At 43.9% G+C, this 18,334-nt stretch overlaps 1 protein-coding gene across 2 annotated transcripts; it reads left to right on the plus strand.

The window, feature by feature from the left end:
- Positions 1 to 532: 532 nt before the first annotated feature.
- Positions 533 to 17,785, plus strand: AGGF1 (angiogenic factor with G-patch and FHA domains 1). Of its 2 annotated transcripts, none has more exons than XM_069963014.1 (14): positions 533 to 877; positions 1,722 to 1,812; positions 2,546 to 2,715; positions 3,124 to 3,255; positions 4,103 to 4,288; positions 5,058 to 5,124; positions 13,380 to 13,491; positions 13,575 to 13,626; positions 14,581 to 14,682; positions 14,854 to 15,019; positions 15,539 to 15,621; positions 16,684 to 16,811; positions 17,336 to 17,435; positions 17,570 to 17,785. In XM_069963014.1, exons 1-14 carry the CDS (start codon positions 635 to 637, stop codon positions 17,762 to 17,764), a joined length of 1,827 nt encoding a protein of 608 aa, XP_069819115.1. In that variant the 5' UTR covers positions 533 to 634; the 3' UTR covers positions 17,765 to 17,785. The 2 variants fall into 2 exon arrangements, with proteins under 2 accessions (XP_069819115.1, XP_069819114.1); XM_069963013.1 differs by lacking the exon at positions 5,058 to 5,124 and adding an exon at positions 9,146 to 9,401.
- The last annotated feature ends 549 nt before the right edge of the window (positions 17,786 to 18,334 follow it).

Raw genomic sequence — 18,334 nt, forward strand, 5'->3', positions numbered from 1 at the left:
GTCAATCATCCCAGCACTGTGGGGTCATTATGAAAAGAATAGTTGTCGTGTAAATTGAAAACAACGGCCGTTCTTTTAATAAAAAGTATTTTGTATGAACATAGCTGCATTATTCTGCCCCTATTTCATACAATATATGTGGACAAACGTATACAATATGTGTCTGTTTTCTATAGGAATCCAGGCCAGGGTTCACACCATTATTTTTGGTGGCTACGTGAAATATACCGGAATAATTGACTAACTTATTCTGTGCAAATATGACTTTTTGCATTGAAAATCCACATCACGATGGACACAAATGAATCTATATCAGCGTCTATGTAATATATTCAGCAAGTTTTTTGTTTGTGTGAATACAGCCTTATATTTTCTGCCTAGCAGCCTTGGTACCAACACTTTGTTAGTATGGGGGCGTGGCCTTGAAAAACTACAACTCCCAGGATGCCCTGCTGGAAGCTATCGTTGTGAGACAGCTGAACAGACCTAGGCAGCAGATCGCCGATCATTCAGCGTATCACGTGGTTTTAGAAGTCACGTGACTTCCGTCGCTCGCAGGTCCTCGGCCAGAAAGGCAAACTAGTCGCTAAGATGGGGAATCCGAGCAGTGCCGTGATGTGATACTCGGGGTGTGATGGCCGGCCATGGAGAAAACGGCTGTGTATGCCCGGATGTGGAGGAGGCTAAGGCGGCACTCGGCGGTACCGGAGACGCTCCGGTGGTCGGGGAGTCCTCGGCTCTGAGCTGCCGGGTACAAGTACTGGAGGAAGAGTTGAGGAACTGCCGGGAGGAGCTGCGCTGTATACAGAGGCAGCTGAGCCTGAGCCAGAGGCTGCACCGCGCTGCCGAGACCACCAATCAGGAGCTGCGCACACAGGTGGGCGGGCTGGTACCCATAGCAACCAATCAGAGGGCTACTTTCATTTTCTAACACAGTATATAAGCTTGGCGCTGATTGGTTGTCACAGCTCTAATGTTTTTACAGGACTCTCATAATATAACAGGGGCCCTATGGTAGAACTACAACTCTCAGCATGCACATACAGCCATAACCAGGTTGGGTTGTTGTAACACAGGTATGGGGAACCTTTGGCCCTCCAGCTGTTGCAAAACTACAACTCCCATCATGCCTGGACAGCCTTCGGCTGTCCAGGCATGATGGAGGGCCAAAGGTTCTCCATCCCTGTAACAGATTGAGAACCATAAGTTAGAGATCACTGGTTTATATAGAACTCACCTTGGTTCCCGTACACATTAGGTGGGCACCGCCCCATAATGTGTAAAAAGCTATTAAAAAAATCTTCCAGTACTTATCAGCTGCTGCATGTCCTGCATCTATATGTCTATCTTATACAGCGGCTAAATGACTGGAGTTTTTTATAGAACTAATTAACAAATCTCTGGCACCTTCTGGCCCCAGTTGATTTGAAAGAAAAAGAATTTAGCTGGAGTTGCCCTTTAAAGCGATTCTGTACCCACAATCTTTTTTTTCTTCTTCTTCTATGTTTCTATATGAAATAGGATTATTGTTTGTAGTTTCCTCAGCGGGAATTTTGCTGCAGTTGTTGCTGGGTTCTTTGCACAACTATATGGCGCATATCTATACATAGGTGTTATAAGATGATACACAGATGTTGTTCTGTGATCAGAATATATATTGTAGATTGTTTATTTGTATAGGTTATGACTTATCTGAATGCTCCTTTTCTATGCTTATACAGGTAGAGAAGTTAAGCAGAGAAATCCATGAGTTTAATAAGCCCGAGAAGACTGACCAGGAGGTACAGACGGATGAGTATTCAGCATGGTCGGGTAAGGATTAAGGTGTACTGTCTGTAACCATTGGAAATGTTTTATCGTCTTAGTGATGCATGTGTATATAAAAAGGTGTTTGTTTAATTTTTCTGCCAAATATTCATACATGCAATGTTTCAGCCCTAACATATAGACTTTAGTTTTCTGAAGACTGTTCTTAAAGGTGCACTCCAGCGATTTTTTTTTTTTTTTTTTTTTTTTTTTTTTTTTTTTTTTAATTGCAAATAAAATAGTCTCAAAAAGTGGTAGAGACTTTTAATTTACTTCTATTTAAAAGTATCCAGTCTTCCAGTACTTATCAGCTACTGTATGTCCTGCAGGAAGTGGTGGATACTTTGCAGTCTGACACAGTGTTCTCTGCTGCCACCTCTGTCCATAACAGGTACTGTCCAGAGCAGTTGCAAATCCTCCTAGGAAACCTCTCTTGCTTACCATACTAGAAAAAAGTACACCACTTCCTGCAGGACATACAGCAGCTGATAAGTACAGAAAGTCTGGAGATTTTTAAATGGTAGTAAATTACAAATGTCTGGCACAAGTTGATGTGACATGAAAACCATTGTGAACAGTTAGCGCTGCAGTGTAAACCATGGGGGACATTATGAGACTCCAGCCACAAATATAACTGTTCTTTAGGGTAGCGGCATGTAAATAAATGTTTTTTTTTTGTGTGTTTTTTTTTTTTGTAACAGAGATAGTGATAAAGTTTAATGTTAATATTCCCTTTCAGATTACTACTACCAGTCTACCTACGAGAATCACACACAGATAGATGCCTATGACGTGAAAGCAGCCAATGGCAGTGAGTCAGCCATAGATAAATCCACAGACCCTCCAGAGCAACAAGATGTAGAGAAAACTCAGGATGGGAAAGAGGAGCAAGAAGCTGACTACACTCAGGTAGGACCTGGTAACTGCGGTAAGACCTGGTAACTACGGAAACCAGGGGTATCACTGGAGGGTTAACTACGGATATCAGGGGTATCACTGGGGGGTTAACTACGGATACCAGGGGTATCACTGGGGGGTTAACTACAGATACCAGGGGTATCACTGGGGGGGTTAACTACGGATACCAGGGGTATCACTGGGGGGGTTAACTACGGATACCAGGGGTATCACTGGGGGGGTTAACTACGGATACCAGGGGTATCACTGGGGGGTTAACTACGGATACCAGGGGCATCAACTGGGGGTTAACTACAACTACTAGGGCAAAATGAAATTGTGAAGTCCTTCTCTGTACTGTACTGTGGAATATGTTGGCACTTTATAACTAATAGAAATAAGTTTTCTTCATCTTTCTAGGAAGAGGGAGGAACTTCACTTGCTGAAAGCTTGAGAGCAACAGCCGAAGCAGCCTTGTCTCAGACTGGATTTACCTACGATGAGAACACTGGGATGTATTACGACCACAGTACTGGCTTTTACTATGATTCGGTATGTATTTTACCGACTTGTTTGCATTATTTGTTAAACTAAAGGATTGTTTATAACATTATTTCATGAAACAAATGGACTTTTCCAGTTAAAAGGGACAGGGGCTTAGGGAATGTCATCAATATCAGATTTGTGCGTGTGTGTGTGTGTGTATGTGTGGGGGGGGGGCACCACTTTGACAAAAACTATGGCCTGTTTAACAAGACATGACTCCACTGTACAGTTTCAGCTCAATCCTGTTCTTGTTAATGGCACTAGATTGTAACTACCAAATATATAGAGCAGTGCCTGATAATGAAGGGGTGCACTGCTTGCATAATCTGGTATTGGTGGCCTAGATTAAAGCTCCATACACTTCAATGGAACTGAGCAGGAAAACCTGCACCCAAACTGGAGACAGGAGTGGTGCTGTCTCTGGAAGAAAGTGGCCATGTTTTTGTAGCGCTGGATAACTCCTTTAAATGGGCACTGTCAGTTTACAGCCAGCAGGGAGATCATATTCTCTCCCCACTCTATACTTATGGCAGGAAGTTGACTTCCTTAGAAGTCTATGGGCCTGTCTCCTGCAGCAAGACAAGGAGAAAGGCTTTCAGTCGCCCACTTCTCTTTACTGGTCTAGGGATCAGTGGGGGTTTAAACTTTAAGACCCTCTATGCTAGATGTTCTTTAAAGTGACAGTGACACTTTAAATATTTCTTATTCATAAAGTTTAGGAACTAAAAGAAGCAGTGATTCCAGAGGCAGCCGATTGTCCAGTAATCCCATAAAGTATAATGTGATATGTAGCATGTATTTTGGATAAGTTTGCCCTAATCATGTGTGCGCTTTCATTTTCTCTTACCGTAAGGAATCCCAGCTATATTATGATCCGTCAACTGGAATTTATTACTACTGCGATGTGGAGAGTGGTCGCTACCTGTTTCATTCTAGGGTGGATCTCCAGTCCTACTTGGACCCAAACACTCAGCCAAGCACTGAGAAAAAGACAAAGAAAAAGAAACGTGAGCCCAGCCATCAGCAAGAGGATGACAAAGTCAGTAACAATCTCTCTTCATGTACTGCGGTCTGTAATGTGTCACCTTTTATATGGTTCTTCTTGTTTTAAGGTGCTTTATAGAAAACTTAAAGGAATCCCATAAAATGCAGTTGCCTAATATAATGTATTACTGTGGAAAGAACAGCTGACAAAAGGACTTCCACAACAGTATATAAGGCAATTGATGCTTGTGCATGTTCCAAACAATTTCTGTAAAGTGTACCTGCTGGTGCTTCCGCTGACCCAATTGGCGCCCAGTCCACTCTGCGCCTGGAAGTTTGGGTATTCATGGCTATGAACATCCTGTGACGGAAATGTGCAATTTCCATTCTGATCCAATTGGGGTTGCGTGCAGTTCTATCCCCAAACTTCACCACTGATCGGGTCAGTGGATGTGCTGACCGGTATGTTTTAAAACTGTATCTCCCCATGTTACAGATTCTCCTCCTTGCATGGTGACTGTGAACCTATTGTAGCTATATATATATATTTAAATGAAAGTTGGGCTCTCCCAGGTGTAAGGGACCTCAGTGCACTAGTCTATAACCACCTAATGAACATCCTGCTTATTGATTTCAGCCCCTGTTTCATACAGTCTAGGTCTAGCTTCAGTCATGCATGTTCCTGCACTCTGAGGGGATTGGGCAGGAAGGTTCTTTTACTAAGAGAGGAGGTAGGGCTCTCTGGCACTTCTGCCCAGATGCTGGTTTACTTCCAGAACTGCTCCTATTATAATCCATTACGGTTATGTTCATCCTGTCTTTAGGTGCAAAACCTGACAGAAAGCATGGTTGGCTTGAGGATTTCTCGTTATGGATACTCTCCATACAAAGGTAGAGTTGATTTATTTTATTGCATTTTGAATGGTAGGTTTATATTAGGATTAGAATTATAATTTTTTTTCCGTCACAGCTTCTTTATTTAAAGTTCACACAACTTATCAAATGGGAGAAAAGCCATCCTTAATTACACATGTTGTCACAGCTTGTTGTGGGTGAGAGTAGGGACTAGATTTGTATACCTATTTAGTACTCCTATCTAGGGCTGGGCGATTAATCGAATTAATTCGATTAATTCGCCTAGAATTTTAGAATCGATTAGATTTTTTTGTTAAATCGAAAATCGAATTCATTAGATGCGGGGGCGCAGGCGGGCTGCTCGCATCCTCCAGCTACTGAAACAGAGTGAGAGGAGCGAGAGCGCCCAGCAGCGTCCTATGTCCCCGCCCCCTTAACCGGATGTGTACACGCACTCCCTCCCGGCCACACATGGAGGTCCCCGGAGGAGGCTGCAGGGACTGAAGCATCGGGTGATAGTGTTGCTGAGGTTACTGGAGCTGTACCGCAGCGACACTATCACCCGATGCTTGAGTCCCTGCAGCCTCCTCCAGGGACCTCCATGTGCGGCCGCGAAGTGATATTCGTCCCGCTATGGGGGCGGGTCAGCTGCGGGGAGTATGTGCGGGCGGGAGGAGTGCGTAAGTGCCGGTGGTGAGCGCCCGGGCAGAGGGGGTACACCAGGTATGTTCCCTCCTGCCCCGGTCTGCCCCATGCACCCGCCGATCTTCCCTGTGCTCCCCCAGGTCTGCCCCATGCATGCTCCCCCTCCCCCCAGTGTGCCTCATGCATGCTCCCCCAGTGTGCCTCATGCATGCTCCCCCAGTGTGCCTCATGCATGCTCCCCCAGTGTGCCTCATGCATGCTCCCCCAGTGTGCCTTATGCATGCTCCCCCCAGTGTGCCTCATGCATGCTCCCCCTCCCCCCAGTGTGCCTCATGCATGCTCCCCCAGTGTGCCTCATGCATGCTCCCCCAGCGTGCCTCATGCATGCTCCCCCTCCCCCAGCGTGCCTCATGCATGCTCCCCCTCCCCCAGCGTGCCTCATGCATGCTCCCCCTCCCCCAGCGTGCCTCATGCATGCTCCCCCTCCCCCAGCGTGCCTCATGCATCCTCCCCCAGCGTGCCTCATGCATCCTCCCCCAGCGTGCCTCATGCATCCTCCCCCAGCGTGCCTCATGCATCCTCCCCCAGCGTGCCTCATGCATCCTCCCCCATCGTGCCTCATGCATCCTCCCCCAGCGTGCCTCATGCATCCTCCCCCAGCGTGCCTCATGCATCCTCCCCCAGCGTGCCTCATGCATCCTCCCCCAGCGTGCCTCATGCATCCTCCCCCAGCGTGCCTCATGCATCCTCCCCCAGCGTGCCTCATGCATCCTCCCCCAGCGTGCCTCATGCATCCTCCCCCAGCGTGCCTCATGCATCCTCCCCCAGCGTGCCTCATGCATCCTCCCCCAGCGTGCCTCATGCATCCTCCCCCAGCGTGCCTCATGCATCCTCCCCCAGCGTGCCTCATGCATCCTCCCCCAGCGTGCCTCATGCATCCTCCCCCAGCGTGCCTCATGCATCCTCCCCCAGCGTGCCTCATGCATCCTCCCCCAGCGTGCCTCATGCATGCTTTCCCCCAGTGTGCCCCATGCTCTTAGCTATGTCCCTGACCCTCATCTGTACCTGTACTACTACACCCCTCATTTGTACCTGTACTACTACACCCCTCATCTTTACCTGTACTACTACTGCACCCCTCATCTTTATCTGTACTACTACACCCCACATCTTTACCTGTACTACTACTACTGCACCCCTCATCTGTACTACTACTAGTACACCCCTCATCTGTTCCTGTACCACTACACCCCTTATCCACTATACCTCCACTACTACTCCCTGCCCAGATGGAGGCACAAAGATGATCTCCTATACCATATGGGGCACAGAGTACATAGGGCACATATTTGGGAAAACTACTTATATGGGGCACAGAGTGGCACAGAGAGGGCTTGTCTACTACATGGGGGCACATTAGGAGCACTGGTACACTGGGAAGCAATATAGTTGTCTCAAAATCATTAAAATAGTATCTGACACTGCAGGGAGAAAAATGTTCTGTTTATTTAGCTAAAAGAAAAAAAATCGAGATTTAAATCAAGAATCATCCAAAATCTTTAAAGAATCGAGATTTTATTTTTTGGCCATATCGCCCAGCCCTACTCCTATCATATTTGACTATATTGATTTATTTAAACATTTCAAGAGTGACTGTCGTGAAAAATAACTTTTTATGTGTCATAAGGCATGTCAAAAGTTATTGATCTTAGTGGGTCTCACTGCTGTGATTCGGACGTATAGCCAGGGGGAGGGAGCACAACAGCAGCGCCATCCACTTTCCAGCTGTGTCTATATAACATACAATTCTGATAATGTAAGTCCATGAGGCTACATTGCTGAAATTAGTGGTCAGCCAGGGAGTGGATTGCGCTGCTGCCACTCTTGTTTCCTTGGCTATATGTCTTGATCACAGAAAGTCTCAGGAGTGATAACCCCATATGATCAATAACTTTTGACATGCCTGATCACATGTTGAAAGTTATTTATCACAACAGGTTTTTATGTTAGGTTTTGTATATTGCAGATATTGTAGGGGCTACTAATATTATTATTATTATTATTATTATTATTATTATTATTATTATTAGGTATCCAATGGCTTCATCAGAGTACCTGTGGGTCACCCTGTGGCTATGTTCACACTACGTAAAAAAACACGTCCGTATTTAATAAGAACGGCCGTATTTGCGCAAATAACGGCCGTTGTTTGTGCAAATACAGCCGTTATGAAATGCGGCCATGTTTTTTACGTAGTGTGAACCCGGCCTGTGGGTGTAAAAGTTGTAGAGTCAGTATCCACCAAATGTATGGGTACTGTTGTGTGACCAAGATCTTCTGTAGCAGGAAGGTGGTGGCGATATTCTGCGAGCAGATAGGTGATAGTGTAGAAAGTACTACCAGGGTAGCTGAGAATGTGACTTTCATTCTAGTTTATTTATCTAAATGTTTCTAGAGGGTTTTAGATCTGGAAATGTATGAGAGATTGTGTCTTCTCATTAGCCGCTTCCTTTCCTTTGTTTGTGCTTACCCTAAGGGAGAAGTATAGCTGAGAGGTTTGTACTTCTCTGCACCTTGTCACCAAAGCCTGAAAGTGTAACTTCGGTTAAACAACACATGGGTATTAAAATGCCACCAAGGAGAGCGGGCAGTCCTATTGCTTATATAGCTGTATGATGCCAGTCATAGTAGAGCTTTCATAGAGGCGCATGGGGCCTCCACTGTAACGATCAGATATGATATGTATAAGGTACTGTCCCTGAGAGGGCACAGCTTCTAGGTGAGAATAATTCTGTACCTGCATATGGCTCTGATTTCTTACATATAATAAAATGCAATGTGATCGATCAGATACGATATGTATAAGGTACTGTCCCTGAGAGGGCACAGCTTCTAGGTGAGAATAATTCTGTACCTGCAGCAGCCAGAGTCTTTTGTGTGCCTTTGTACTAAGGATCCATATACAGACATATTGCACCAAATGCAGTCTGAGCCCAGGTCTCGTTGTATATCACAGATGTTAGTTGTTTGTACTGTATTTTACCAGTGATCTCTATTCATGACATCAGAGAGCATGTCAGATGCTGAGTTTAGTTAGATATCGGTCAATAAGGAATGACAGATTGACGCCAATAGCCACGTGCCAGTGTTGCCATCAGCACCTCATGAAGAAACCCTAGTCCAGTAGTTGGCATAGGCCATTCATGTAGGTTCTCAGCACAGCCTGCTATACTGGGGAGGGTGTCTTTAAGGAGGTGACCTGTATAAGTGGTTCAGTAATAACATTTGGCAAACTTAGTTCAGTATTTAGACCATTTACTGCCCTGGGAAAGCTCAACTTTCAATAAATGATGCGAATAAGACCACAATGATGTATGTCTATATATCCTGAGTATTGTGACTTTTTCCCAAGGCATCAGTGGAGATGAGAACGTCTTCCTCCTGTAGCGCAGGCCATGATACAATAGGTCCATATGACAGGGAAGAATCCGCCAGCAGAAATAAGAAGCCTAAGTTGAACAGTGACTGTGTAGACTCCAGAGACAGTTCCTCGTCTTCAGAGGACAGTGAACCCGAGGAGGGGGAGCTCACTGATTCCGAGAAGACGTCCAGCGATGAAGAAGAGTCAAGTGCGAGCAGTGTCTCAGCCCATAACTCTGATGTAGAAGGTGACCTGACCTGTTCGCCATTTAGTTGATGGGCTGTCAGTGTTTCAGTAAGGGGCACATTTAGCTTTAGTAACATAACAAGTGGTAGCAAATTTGGTGCATGTCATTGAGTGCAGTTTTCCTATTTGTTTTACACAACTTTTATAGCACATTGCATTTGATAAATGTGGTACAAAACAGGTTAGAAAACCCTTGCTGCTTTATGAGCTGATGTTTTAGGAAGCAGATGTCAGGAGCAGAAGCTCAATTGATTGCAAGGATTGACATATAGATACTCGCCTATAAGGTGGTATATATGGGGTACCTCTGCACTTGCATTGGGAACAAAGATTAGGGTAGCTGGATTTTTAACATGCAAATCTTTAGTTCCCCAGGGAGGGTGAACACCACGAGTGATATGTGGCAGCTGAATATTGTACTCTTTGTAATCTGAACTCTTGTAAGAGTTTTGAAGACTCTCCCTGTTCTATGAATCCTGAAAGGGGTTATTCAGTGCTACAAAAACATGGCCACTTTTCCCCCTCTCTTGTCTCCAAGTCAGGTGTGGTTTGCAATTAAGCTCCATTTACTTCAATGGAACTGAGTCCTAAACCCCTCCCAATCTGGAGGCATGAGAGGGGGAAAAGTGGCCATATTTTTGTAGCGCTGGATAACCCCTTTAAAGTGGTATGTGAAAGTCCAAAAGTTTATTTTGATTTGTAATTTATTTCTGTTTAAAAATCCTAAGTCTTCCACAGCTGCTGTATGTCCTGCAGAAAGAGGTGCTTTCTTTTGAGTTTGACAGTGCTCTCTGCTGCCACCTCTGTCCCTGACGGCAACTGCCCAGAGCAGCAGCAAATGCCCAAAGAAAACCCCTTCTGCTCTGGACAGTTCCTGTCTTTGACAGAGGTGGCAGTGGAGAGCACTGTGCCAGACTGGAAAGAATACACCACTTTCTGCAGGATATACAGCAGCTGAAAAGTACTGGAAGACTTGAGAATTTTAAATTGAAGTAAATTACAAATCTTTACTATCACGGCCGCCCTTTCTTTCTTTTGCATAATATCCTTATATGATTCCATTTCACTGTAGTTCTAATAGAGAGTAAAGCAATTAGAACTACAGTGAAATGAAATCATGACCGCTGAAGCACGTTAGATCCTCGTTTGACCCTTAACAGCACTGATACACATCTGAAGGAGTGATGTCACTTGAATCGGGTACACTATGAGCAAGAAAGCCGTGAGCCGGTTGCAGCGGAGCCGCCGGCCAGGGCCCGTTCCCAGTGCACCTTTTGGCTATCTTCAGCATTTAACAAAGGAGAGACAGAGAAAAGGATCCCCTATCCTTGAACTACTTCTACCATAGCACCTAAAGTACATACCTACACTCTTTATACAGCTTATGAGCAGCCATACATTATAGTGATCACCATAATTAGTTGTAGCACTATATGCTATATCATTTTATTAAATTACAAATCTCTATAACTTTCTGACATGAGTTGATTTGAAATATTTTTTTCTGAAGTTCCCCTTAAAGGAGAAGTCCAGCAATTACAATTTATTACAGTATAGTATTGCCCCCCAAAAGTTATACAAATTACCAATATACACTTATTATGGGAAATGCTTATAAAGTGCTTTTTCCCTGCACTTACTGCTGCATCAAGGCTTCACTTCCTGGATAACATGGTGATGTCACTTCCTGGATAACGTGGTGATGTCACTTCCTGGATAACATGGTGATGTCACTTCCTGGATAATGTGGTGATGTCACGACCCAACTCCCAGAGCTGTGCGGGCTATGGCTGCTGAAGAGGATGGTGGTAGGTCTTATTTTCGGGTATGAATCTACACTGAGGGACACTGATGCACTTTATAAGCATTTCTCTGCCATCATCTTCTCCAGCAGCCACAGCCCGCACAGCTCTGGGAGTTGGGTCGTGACATCACCACATTATCCAGGAAGTTACATCACCATGTTATCCAGGAACTGAAGCCTTGATGCAGTAGTAAGTGCAGGAAAAAAAAAAAACACTTTATGTGCATTTCCCGTAATAAGTGTATATTGGAGATTTGTATAACTCTTAGGGTGCAATACAATACTTAAATAAAAAATTTTGCTGGACTTTTTAAAAATGAGTTGTCCCACCATTAAATGGCTATTTTCAATTTAAAAAAAGTTATAGCTAGCTGATCACTAGGGGTCTGCTGGATGGGACCGCAGTTGATCTCAAGAATTGATGAAAAAAAATTTGTTATGCCCTGTCTTGCGGAATACATTTCAGATTGCTTGGGTGCTTTGAGGGAAACCATCATATAGTGGTACACGTAGCAGCCTTTAATGCTCGTTGGTCTCTGTGTGCTACCATAGGGGTCTTTAAGGGATTTTGGCAGGGAAATTAAGAAGTTTTGCGATTTGTGATGTTTTTGACATCTGATCTATCCGTAGAAGTTCCCTGGTGTATTTTAGATCATAAGCCTGATTTATTCAATTGTTGCACTAACTTTGATAAATTAGGCATCTTTAACACTACATAAAAGCAAGACTGACGTAATTTTGGAGGGCTCACACTCGGCAGACCCGCTGTGTAACTCTAAATTTGCCTTCAGCTGCCATGTCTGACTAAAGAAGGCTGATCCTTCAGATGTAGTAAAAGAGATAAGTCATTGGCGTTGATTTTGCACATTTTTGTGGCAAAATTTTTCTAACACCAGGGGGGAACATAAAAAAACTACACCAACTCGCCGCTCTAAGACCCCTGCCGGGCTTCAGAATCTCTACCATAGCCGACTTCACGACCCAGCTGATAGACTGCCTGCTGAGCCAGGGGCAAGACGTCGCTGCAGTCACTGATTGGCTGAGCGGGCTGTCCATCAGCAGGGATGGGCATTCTGTCATCATAACTTGGGGTAAAATGCCTTCCGGCGGGGGTCCCGGGGCCGGTCACATTGCTCATCACGAGCACGGGGAGAAGTAAGCAAAGGTTGCTTGATATTTTCTCCCCTGCCGCCTGTCAGATTTTTGATTGGGCTGGACTTTTACTTTAATAGTCCCCCACTAAAATCCCAGTCCCAGTCCTACCAAGTTTCTCCAAAAATGAGACCTACCTTCATTTTGTAGGGTTGAAATATAATCCCTACTCCAAAATAAAGTCCTTGAAGAACTACACGAGGAGGGGTGGGGGTATACAGTATAGACGCCTAACTACAAGGGAACCTACAGTATAGGACCTTAAAGGAGAAGTCCGGCAAAATTTTTTGTTAAAGTATTGTATTGCCCCCCAAAAGTTATACAAATCAGCAATATACACTTGTTACGGGAAATGCTTATAAAGTGCTTTTTTCCCTGCACTTACTACTGCATCAAGGCTTCACTTCCTAGATAACCTAGTGATGTCACGACCCAACTCCCAGAGCTGTGCGGGCTGTGGCTGCTGGAGAAGATGATGGCAGAGGGAAGCTCAGTGTCCCTCAGTGTAGATTCATACCCAGAAAATAAGCCTTAGCCTTTTTTTTCTGAAAAAAAAAATAATATAAGCCCCGGTAGGTCAGAAGAATAGTGGGGCCTTCTTATTTCCTGGAGGTTATAGAAAGGGCTTGTAGGTCATTGTGCATGTGTTGTATAGCTTTTATAGAGTGCTTCAAGTTTCAAGAATATTTCCTGAAGAGGCAATATGAGGCAACAAGCTGGATTATATGTAAAGTAACCCTTTGTTGGCATTTCTCAGAGGTATGCTGCATCCTGTGGCACTGAGCTCTGTATAGGCCCCTGGGTTTGATTGTTCGAGTGACATCAATGTCAGATTTGTTTTGCTATCCTTATGACTACATCCTTGTGGTGTTTCTTAGCAATGATGCATTTGTAACTGGCTATAAATGGTAAGGGTAGGGCAACGAAACAATTTAACTAAATGTCAGAATATGTCTTTGCAAAGAAAAAATGTGTGTGCTCACTGATGTTACACTGTATGTTTTTTGTCACTGGCTTGTACAGATGCAGAGCGAATCTGGCCTCCGTGTATTCGGGTGATAGTAGTCAGATCACCAGTGTTACAGAAAGGATCCCTGTTTATTATAACAGCTGAGAAGAGCGCCACCATTGGGCGGTAGGTGCAGCTAATGGGGGAATTGTCGTTAAACATTTACTGGAGATGACTTCTTGACATGAATATATTTTCTCATTGTGTAGGGAAAAGAACATGGGTCATGCTATTCGTGTACCGGAGGTCGGTGTGAGCAAGGTGAGAATATTTTATTTAAAAAATTAAAAAAAAAAATAAAGATATTTTTTCTAGAGATGAGCGAATTTACAGCAGGACTCTGCTCATCAGGCTGCGGGGCTTTGATGTCTTCCCCGTTCCATGCTGCTCCTCCCTGGGTGCTGGGAAAAGCTGGATCCAGTCCTGAGAAACTGGATCCATCTTTTCCAAGCACCTGGTGAAGAGTGGCACAAAACGGAGCAGACTACAAAGCCCGCAGCCTGATGAGCAGAATGCAGATAGGAACAAATCGATTCGCTCTACTCAATTTTTCTACTGTAAATTTGCTCACCTCTAATTGTTACCGTAGCAAGTGTTTCTTCTATGTGTGTAATAAGGCCCTAAGTCTCTCTAATAGTTCAGAGCTGCATTCACAATTCTGAAGGTTTCATCTCCCTGTCTGTCATCTAAGAAAATAAATAAATACAAAAAAAAAGACGTGTTAAAAGTTTTGATCAGCAAGGGTCTGGGTGACCACCACCAATCTCTAGAACCAGTATAAAGAAGCGCTTGGCTGAGCACTTCTGTCCTTATCTCTCCATCCTGCTGCAGAAGGGCCATAGACTTCTACAGAAGACCTTCTACTGCAACAAGGGCAGAACAGTGAGAGAACGCACTTAGCGAGTGCTTCTCCCTGCTGATTCTAGCATGCATTTAGCCTCTGGAATATGTGGAAAGTTATTTATTTATTTTTATGAACGGTGCCCATTGATAGCATTCTTATCTGACTATAAGGGAAACCTATCCCCCACCATTATTAGAGCTCAGGTTGGCAAAATTGTGAATAAATACTTTGTTCACGCTTCCTCGTTTTCCCGAGTTGGCTGCATTCACCTTCACTCTCCACATCTCGGTACCCAAACAAACAAGGACTTCTTTCCTTATAGTGTCAGGCACTTCACAGAAATGAACCTTCTGTCTTTATGATCTCTTTAGTATCATGCCGAAGTTTACTTTGACCACAATCTGCAGAGCTATGTACTTGTCGATCAAGGCAGCCAGAACGGCACAATTATCAATGGCAACCACATTCTACAGGTAAGTTTGTCTGTTTCTCATGCAATAGTATCTGTGCAGGTGAACAACCACTACAACTTCTCCATCAGTCCTCACAGATAAGCAAGCTCACTGCTGTTCCTTAGTGTGATACCAATAGCATACACACGACTGTTTTTGTGATCAAAGCTTTGTCCACATTCTATACTGCAGCCTAAAATAATCTGCGAGCCTGTTGTAATACATCATGGAGACGAGGTGAAGTTTGGAGAGACCGTGCTTTCTTTTCATGTGCACCCTGGCAGTGAAACCTGTGACGGCTGTGAACCTGGGCAAGTGCGAGCCCATCTGCGGCTAAATCAGAAAGAAGAATACTCGGGTAACTCATGCTTTACAGTATAGGGAATCTTTTTTTCATACTTTTTTTTTTTTTGTATTCCATAAAAATTATAGCCAGGAAAAGTTCCTGATCTGTGCATCTAACTGAGGCTGTGCTGGGCTCCATACAGTGGCATCTGTCACCATAGACTTTTGCAGCATCTGTTAAACATGCACATAACTTTTCATGGTGTATATTTTATGGGTACCCTAATAGCCTAGGGTCGACGGATGCCACTATATGGCATAATAGCATTTAACTAATGCCTGTGATGGATGCCATACTCTGTGTCTCGATGTTAAAACCATATATCATGCAGTGTATTTTATTTTCCCTGCATTGCAGTGGATGGAATAGCATAATTTACTACCCTATTACATCCTCTGTATAACAATAGATCCCTATGGAAATGTTTAGCAGGGGAAAAAAAAAATCTTATGTGCCTCTCTCTCTGACTTATACTTGTATACTATTTATAAAGGTAATCTGGTATTCACTGTTCATTATTTGTATCATCAGCTGGACCAGTGCTAAGCAAAGAGGAAAAAGAGAAGCAGAGACGAAAGGGACTTAAGCAAATACGTGATAAATATGGCTTACAGGTAAGATGGTGTCTTTTGGTTTGACATCTAGAAATCGCTATTCGTCTATGTAAACCAGCGACCGCTCACTTTTCCTCAACAAGAATCAACAGCTGTGGTAATCGGTATAAGGATCCCCATTTTGTTGTGCTGCCTGGAATATTTTATTCTCTCGGTTTCTCATGGGTAGACTGTGAAGTATAAACCTTAAAGTGTCACTGTCGTTAAAATTTTTATTGCAGAAATCAATAGTACAGGCGATTTTAAGAAACTTTTTGTAATTGGGTTTATTAGCTGAAAAAAGAATTTTTATCATGAAAAAGCAGTTTGAAGCTCTCCCCCCTGTCTTCATGGTTTTCCTATGGAGAGAGAAAGTAAAAGCAGCAAAAAAGGACAACAAAGAGTTAATTTACATTCACATCCTGGGCTTTCTCCTCTGACAGGCACCACTGAGCTATCTGACCACTAATTAGGGCTCTGAATAGCTCTCCTGCTGAGCAATCCTTTGTTCTCTGCTGCCGCTAATCTCACTCCTTCCCCCTCCCCCCTCCATAGACCAGACAGGATCTGACTGATGAAAGAGATGAAAAAACAGTCGAGATTTCCTGATTCTGAGGAGTGGACAGCAGAAAGGAGAGGAAGGAGGGGGGGCTGGGAAAAGGCTTTTACATGCAGATAATGGCATATTTGGCTAATAAATCCAATTACAAAGTTTCTTAAAATCGCCTGGACACTTGATTTCTGCAATAAAAACTTTGACAGTGACACTTTAAAGCAGACATGTCAGCAGGTTTTTGGTGTATAAAATAAGGGTCCTGTTACACGGGCCAATGACAGCCCGATTAATATTGCAAACGAATGCAGATCTGCTAGACCGACGCTCGTTTACTGAACCTATTACAGTAAATCGTTTATCCCTTGCCCAAATAGTTTCCTGCCCTGTCCACGTTCCCAGTCTTCTCCTCCGCTCTGTATGCGTCCCAGCACCGCGCGCATCAGAGCAGCCTGTGGCTAATATTCTGCTTGTAATATATACGTGGCGGCTGTACAGTCAATGGTCTAAACAGTTTTGCTTTTTTTTAGGGTGTTGAATATGAAGACAACAAAGTGCTGAATAACACAAAGTACAAAGACAGAGCCGGTAGACGCCGTAAAGTGGTGGGAAGTGAAAACACGTTCCAGAGAGATGACGCACCAGCATCTGTACATGTGTAAGTTTGGGGAAAATTCAAGCTTTTTAAGCAAAAAAAATCTTCTATGTTTTAGGGTGCCTTCACACACACCAGATCCGCTGCGGATCCAGTGTCAGTGCATCCCTATGAGAATACATACTCGCAGCGGGATTGACATCCCACTGCAAGTATGTAAGTTAACCCCCCGGCGGCCGGAGCATACATCACCACCTCCCCTTTCCGGTTTGCTTCTGGGGTTCCCGGCATCTGTTCGTCTTGCTCAGCCAATCAGTGCGCTGCCCTGCCGCAGCCACTGATTGGCTGAGCGGGATGTCCCGCCGAGAACTACTGAAGCAAACTGGAGGGGGGAGGTGGTGATGTATGCCCTGGCCGCCCGGGGGTTAATTTACATACTTGTAGTGGGATGTCAATCTGCTGCGAGTATGTATTCTCATAGGGATTCACTAACACTGAATCCGCAGCGGATTTTGCTGCAAATCCGCAGCGTGAAATCTGCTGTGTATAAAGGCACCCTAAATAGTATTTTTTTTTCTTTCACACAGAGAGATTAATGACAATAATAAAGGAAGACAAATGTTAGAGAAAATGGGCTGGAAAAAAGGCGATGGTCTTGGCAGATCTGGGGAAGGAATGAGAGACCCGGTAAGTTGCGAATGTTTGAATTTATCTAGACTTCAGCTCCAGTTTTCTGGCAAAATTTTTTACAGAAACCATGTTTGTGCAAGTCGTCGGGACTTTACAGACCCAGTTTAACATCCCCTCTTTTCATTCATCAGATCCACCTTCAGCTGCGTAAGAAGCAGGCAGGACTGGGGGCTCATACCACTTCATCAATTGAAGATATTCAGAACTCTACTCAGAACCAAAAGAACTGGGAGAAGGCACGAGAGAGATATGCCGAAAATTTCCTAGAAGCCAAAACAAAAGATGCAAATAAAGCCACTTCTTGGGTTAAAAGTTCGGCCCAATAACATGAACTGATTTATTTAAAACTGTATTTGAAGTTTTATTTTATATAAAAATAAAAAAAAAATTACAATTCATGGGAGACAACTCTTAAAATATTTATGGCCGAGTTCACACTTAAGTAACTTTACATGGCTTAATTTAAGTTTGCAAATGAGTGCCGATCAGCAAGATGAATTCCAGAATGAATCGTGTGGCTATTTAAATGCAATATCAGCTGCACAATCTATTTAGTGATAAATTTATATGGCCACACAAGTGCATACAATTTTTGGTTCGGACTGAAAAGTGTTGTTTATTGTTTCAGAACCGAAACTCGTTTACACTAGTTGACTATGTTTGGGTCATTGAATTGTAAGAAACCAATGCCAATCCCGACTTTGATTTTTAACAGCGTACATGTGGTGTAAACACAGCCTAACATCCACATGAGTGCCAGGACCCAAGGTTTTACAGATACAGTGCAGTTAGGGCGTTAACCAGCTAAATAAGGGATGGGGAACCTGTGGCCCGCAAGCTATCTATACATTTATACTAGATGTATTCTCAGGAAATATTAAATGGGCAAATGAGCT

This window comes from Dendropsophus ebraccatus, chromosome 3, assembly GCF_027789765.1.
Source record: "Dendropsophus ebraccatus isolate aDenEbr1 chromosome 3, aDenEbr1.pat, whole genome shotgun sequence".
NCBI lineage: Eukaryota > Metazoa > Chordata > Amphibia > Anura > Hylidae > Dendropsophus > Dendropsophus ebraccatus.

Excerpts from the sequence above, each read along its gene's own strand:
- AGGF1 (XM_069963013.1), top strand. The coding sequence starts at position 635 with ATGGCCGGCCATGGAGAAAACGGCTGTGTATGCCCGGATGTGGAGGAG. Across the intron at positions 2,716-3,123 it reads AAGAAGCTGACTACACTCAG|GAAGAGGGAGGAACTTCACT; the intron begins GTAGGACCTGGT and ends TCATCTTTCTAG. Across the intron at positions 13,492-13,574 it reads AAGAGCGCCACCATTGGGCG|GGAAAAGAACATGGGTCATG; the intron begins GTAGGTGCAGCT and ends CTCATTGTGTAG.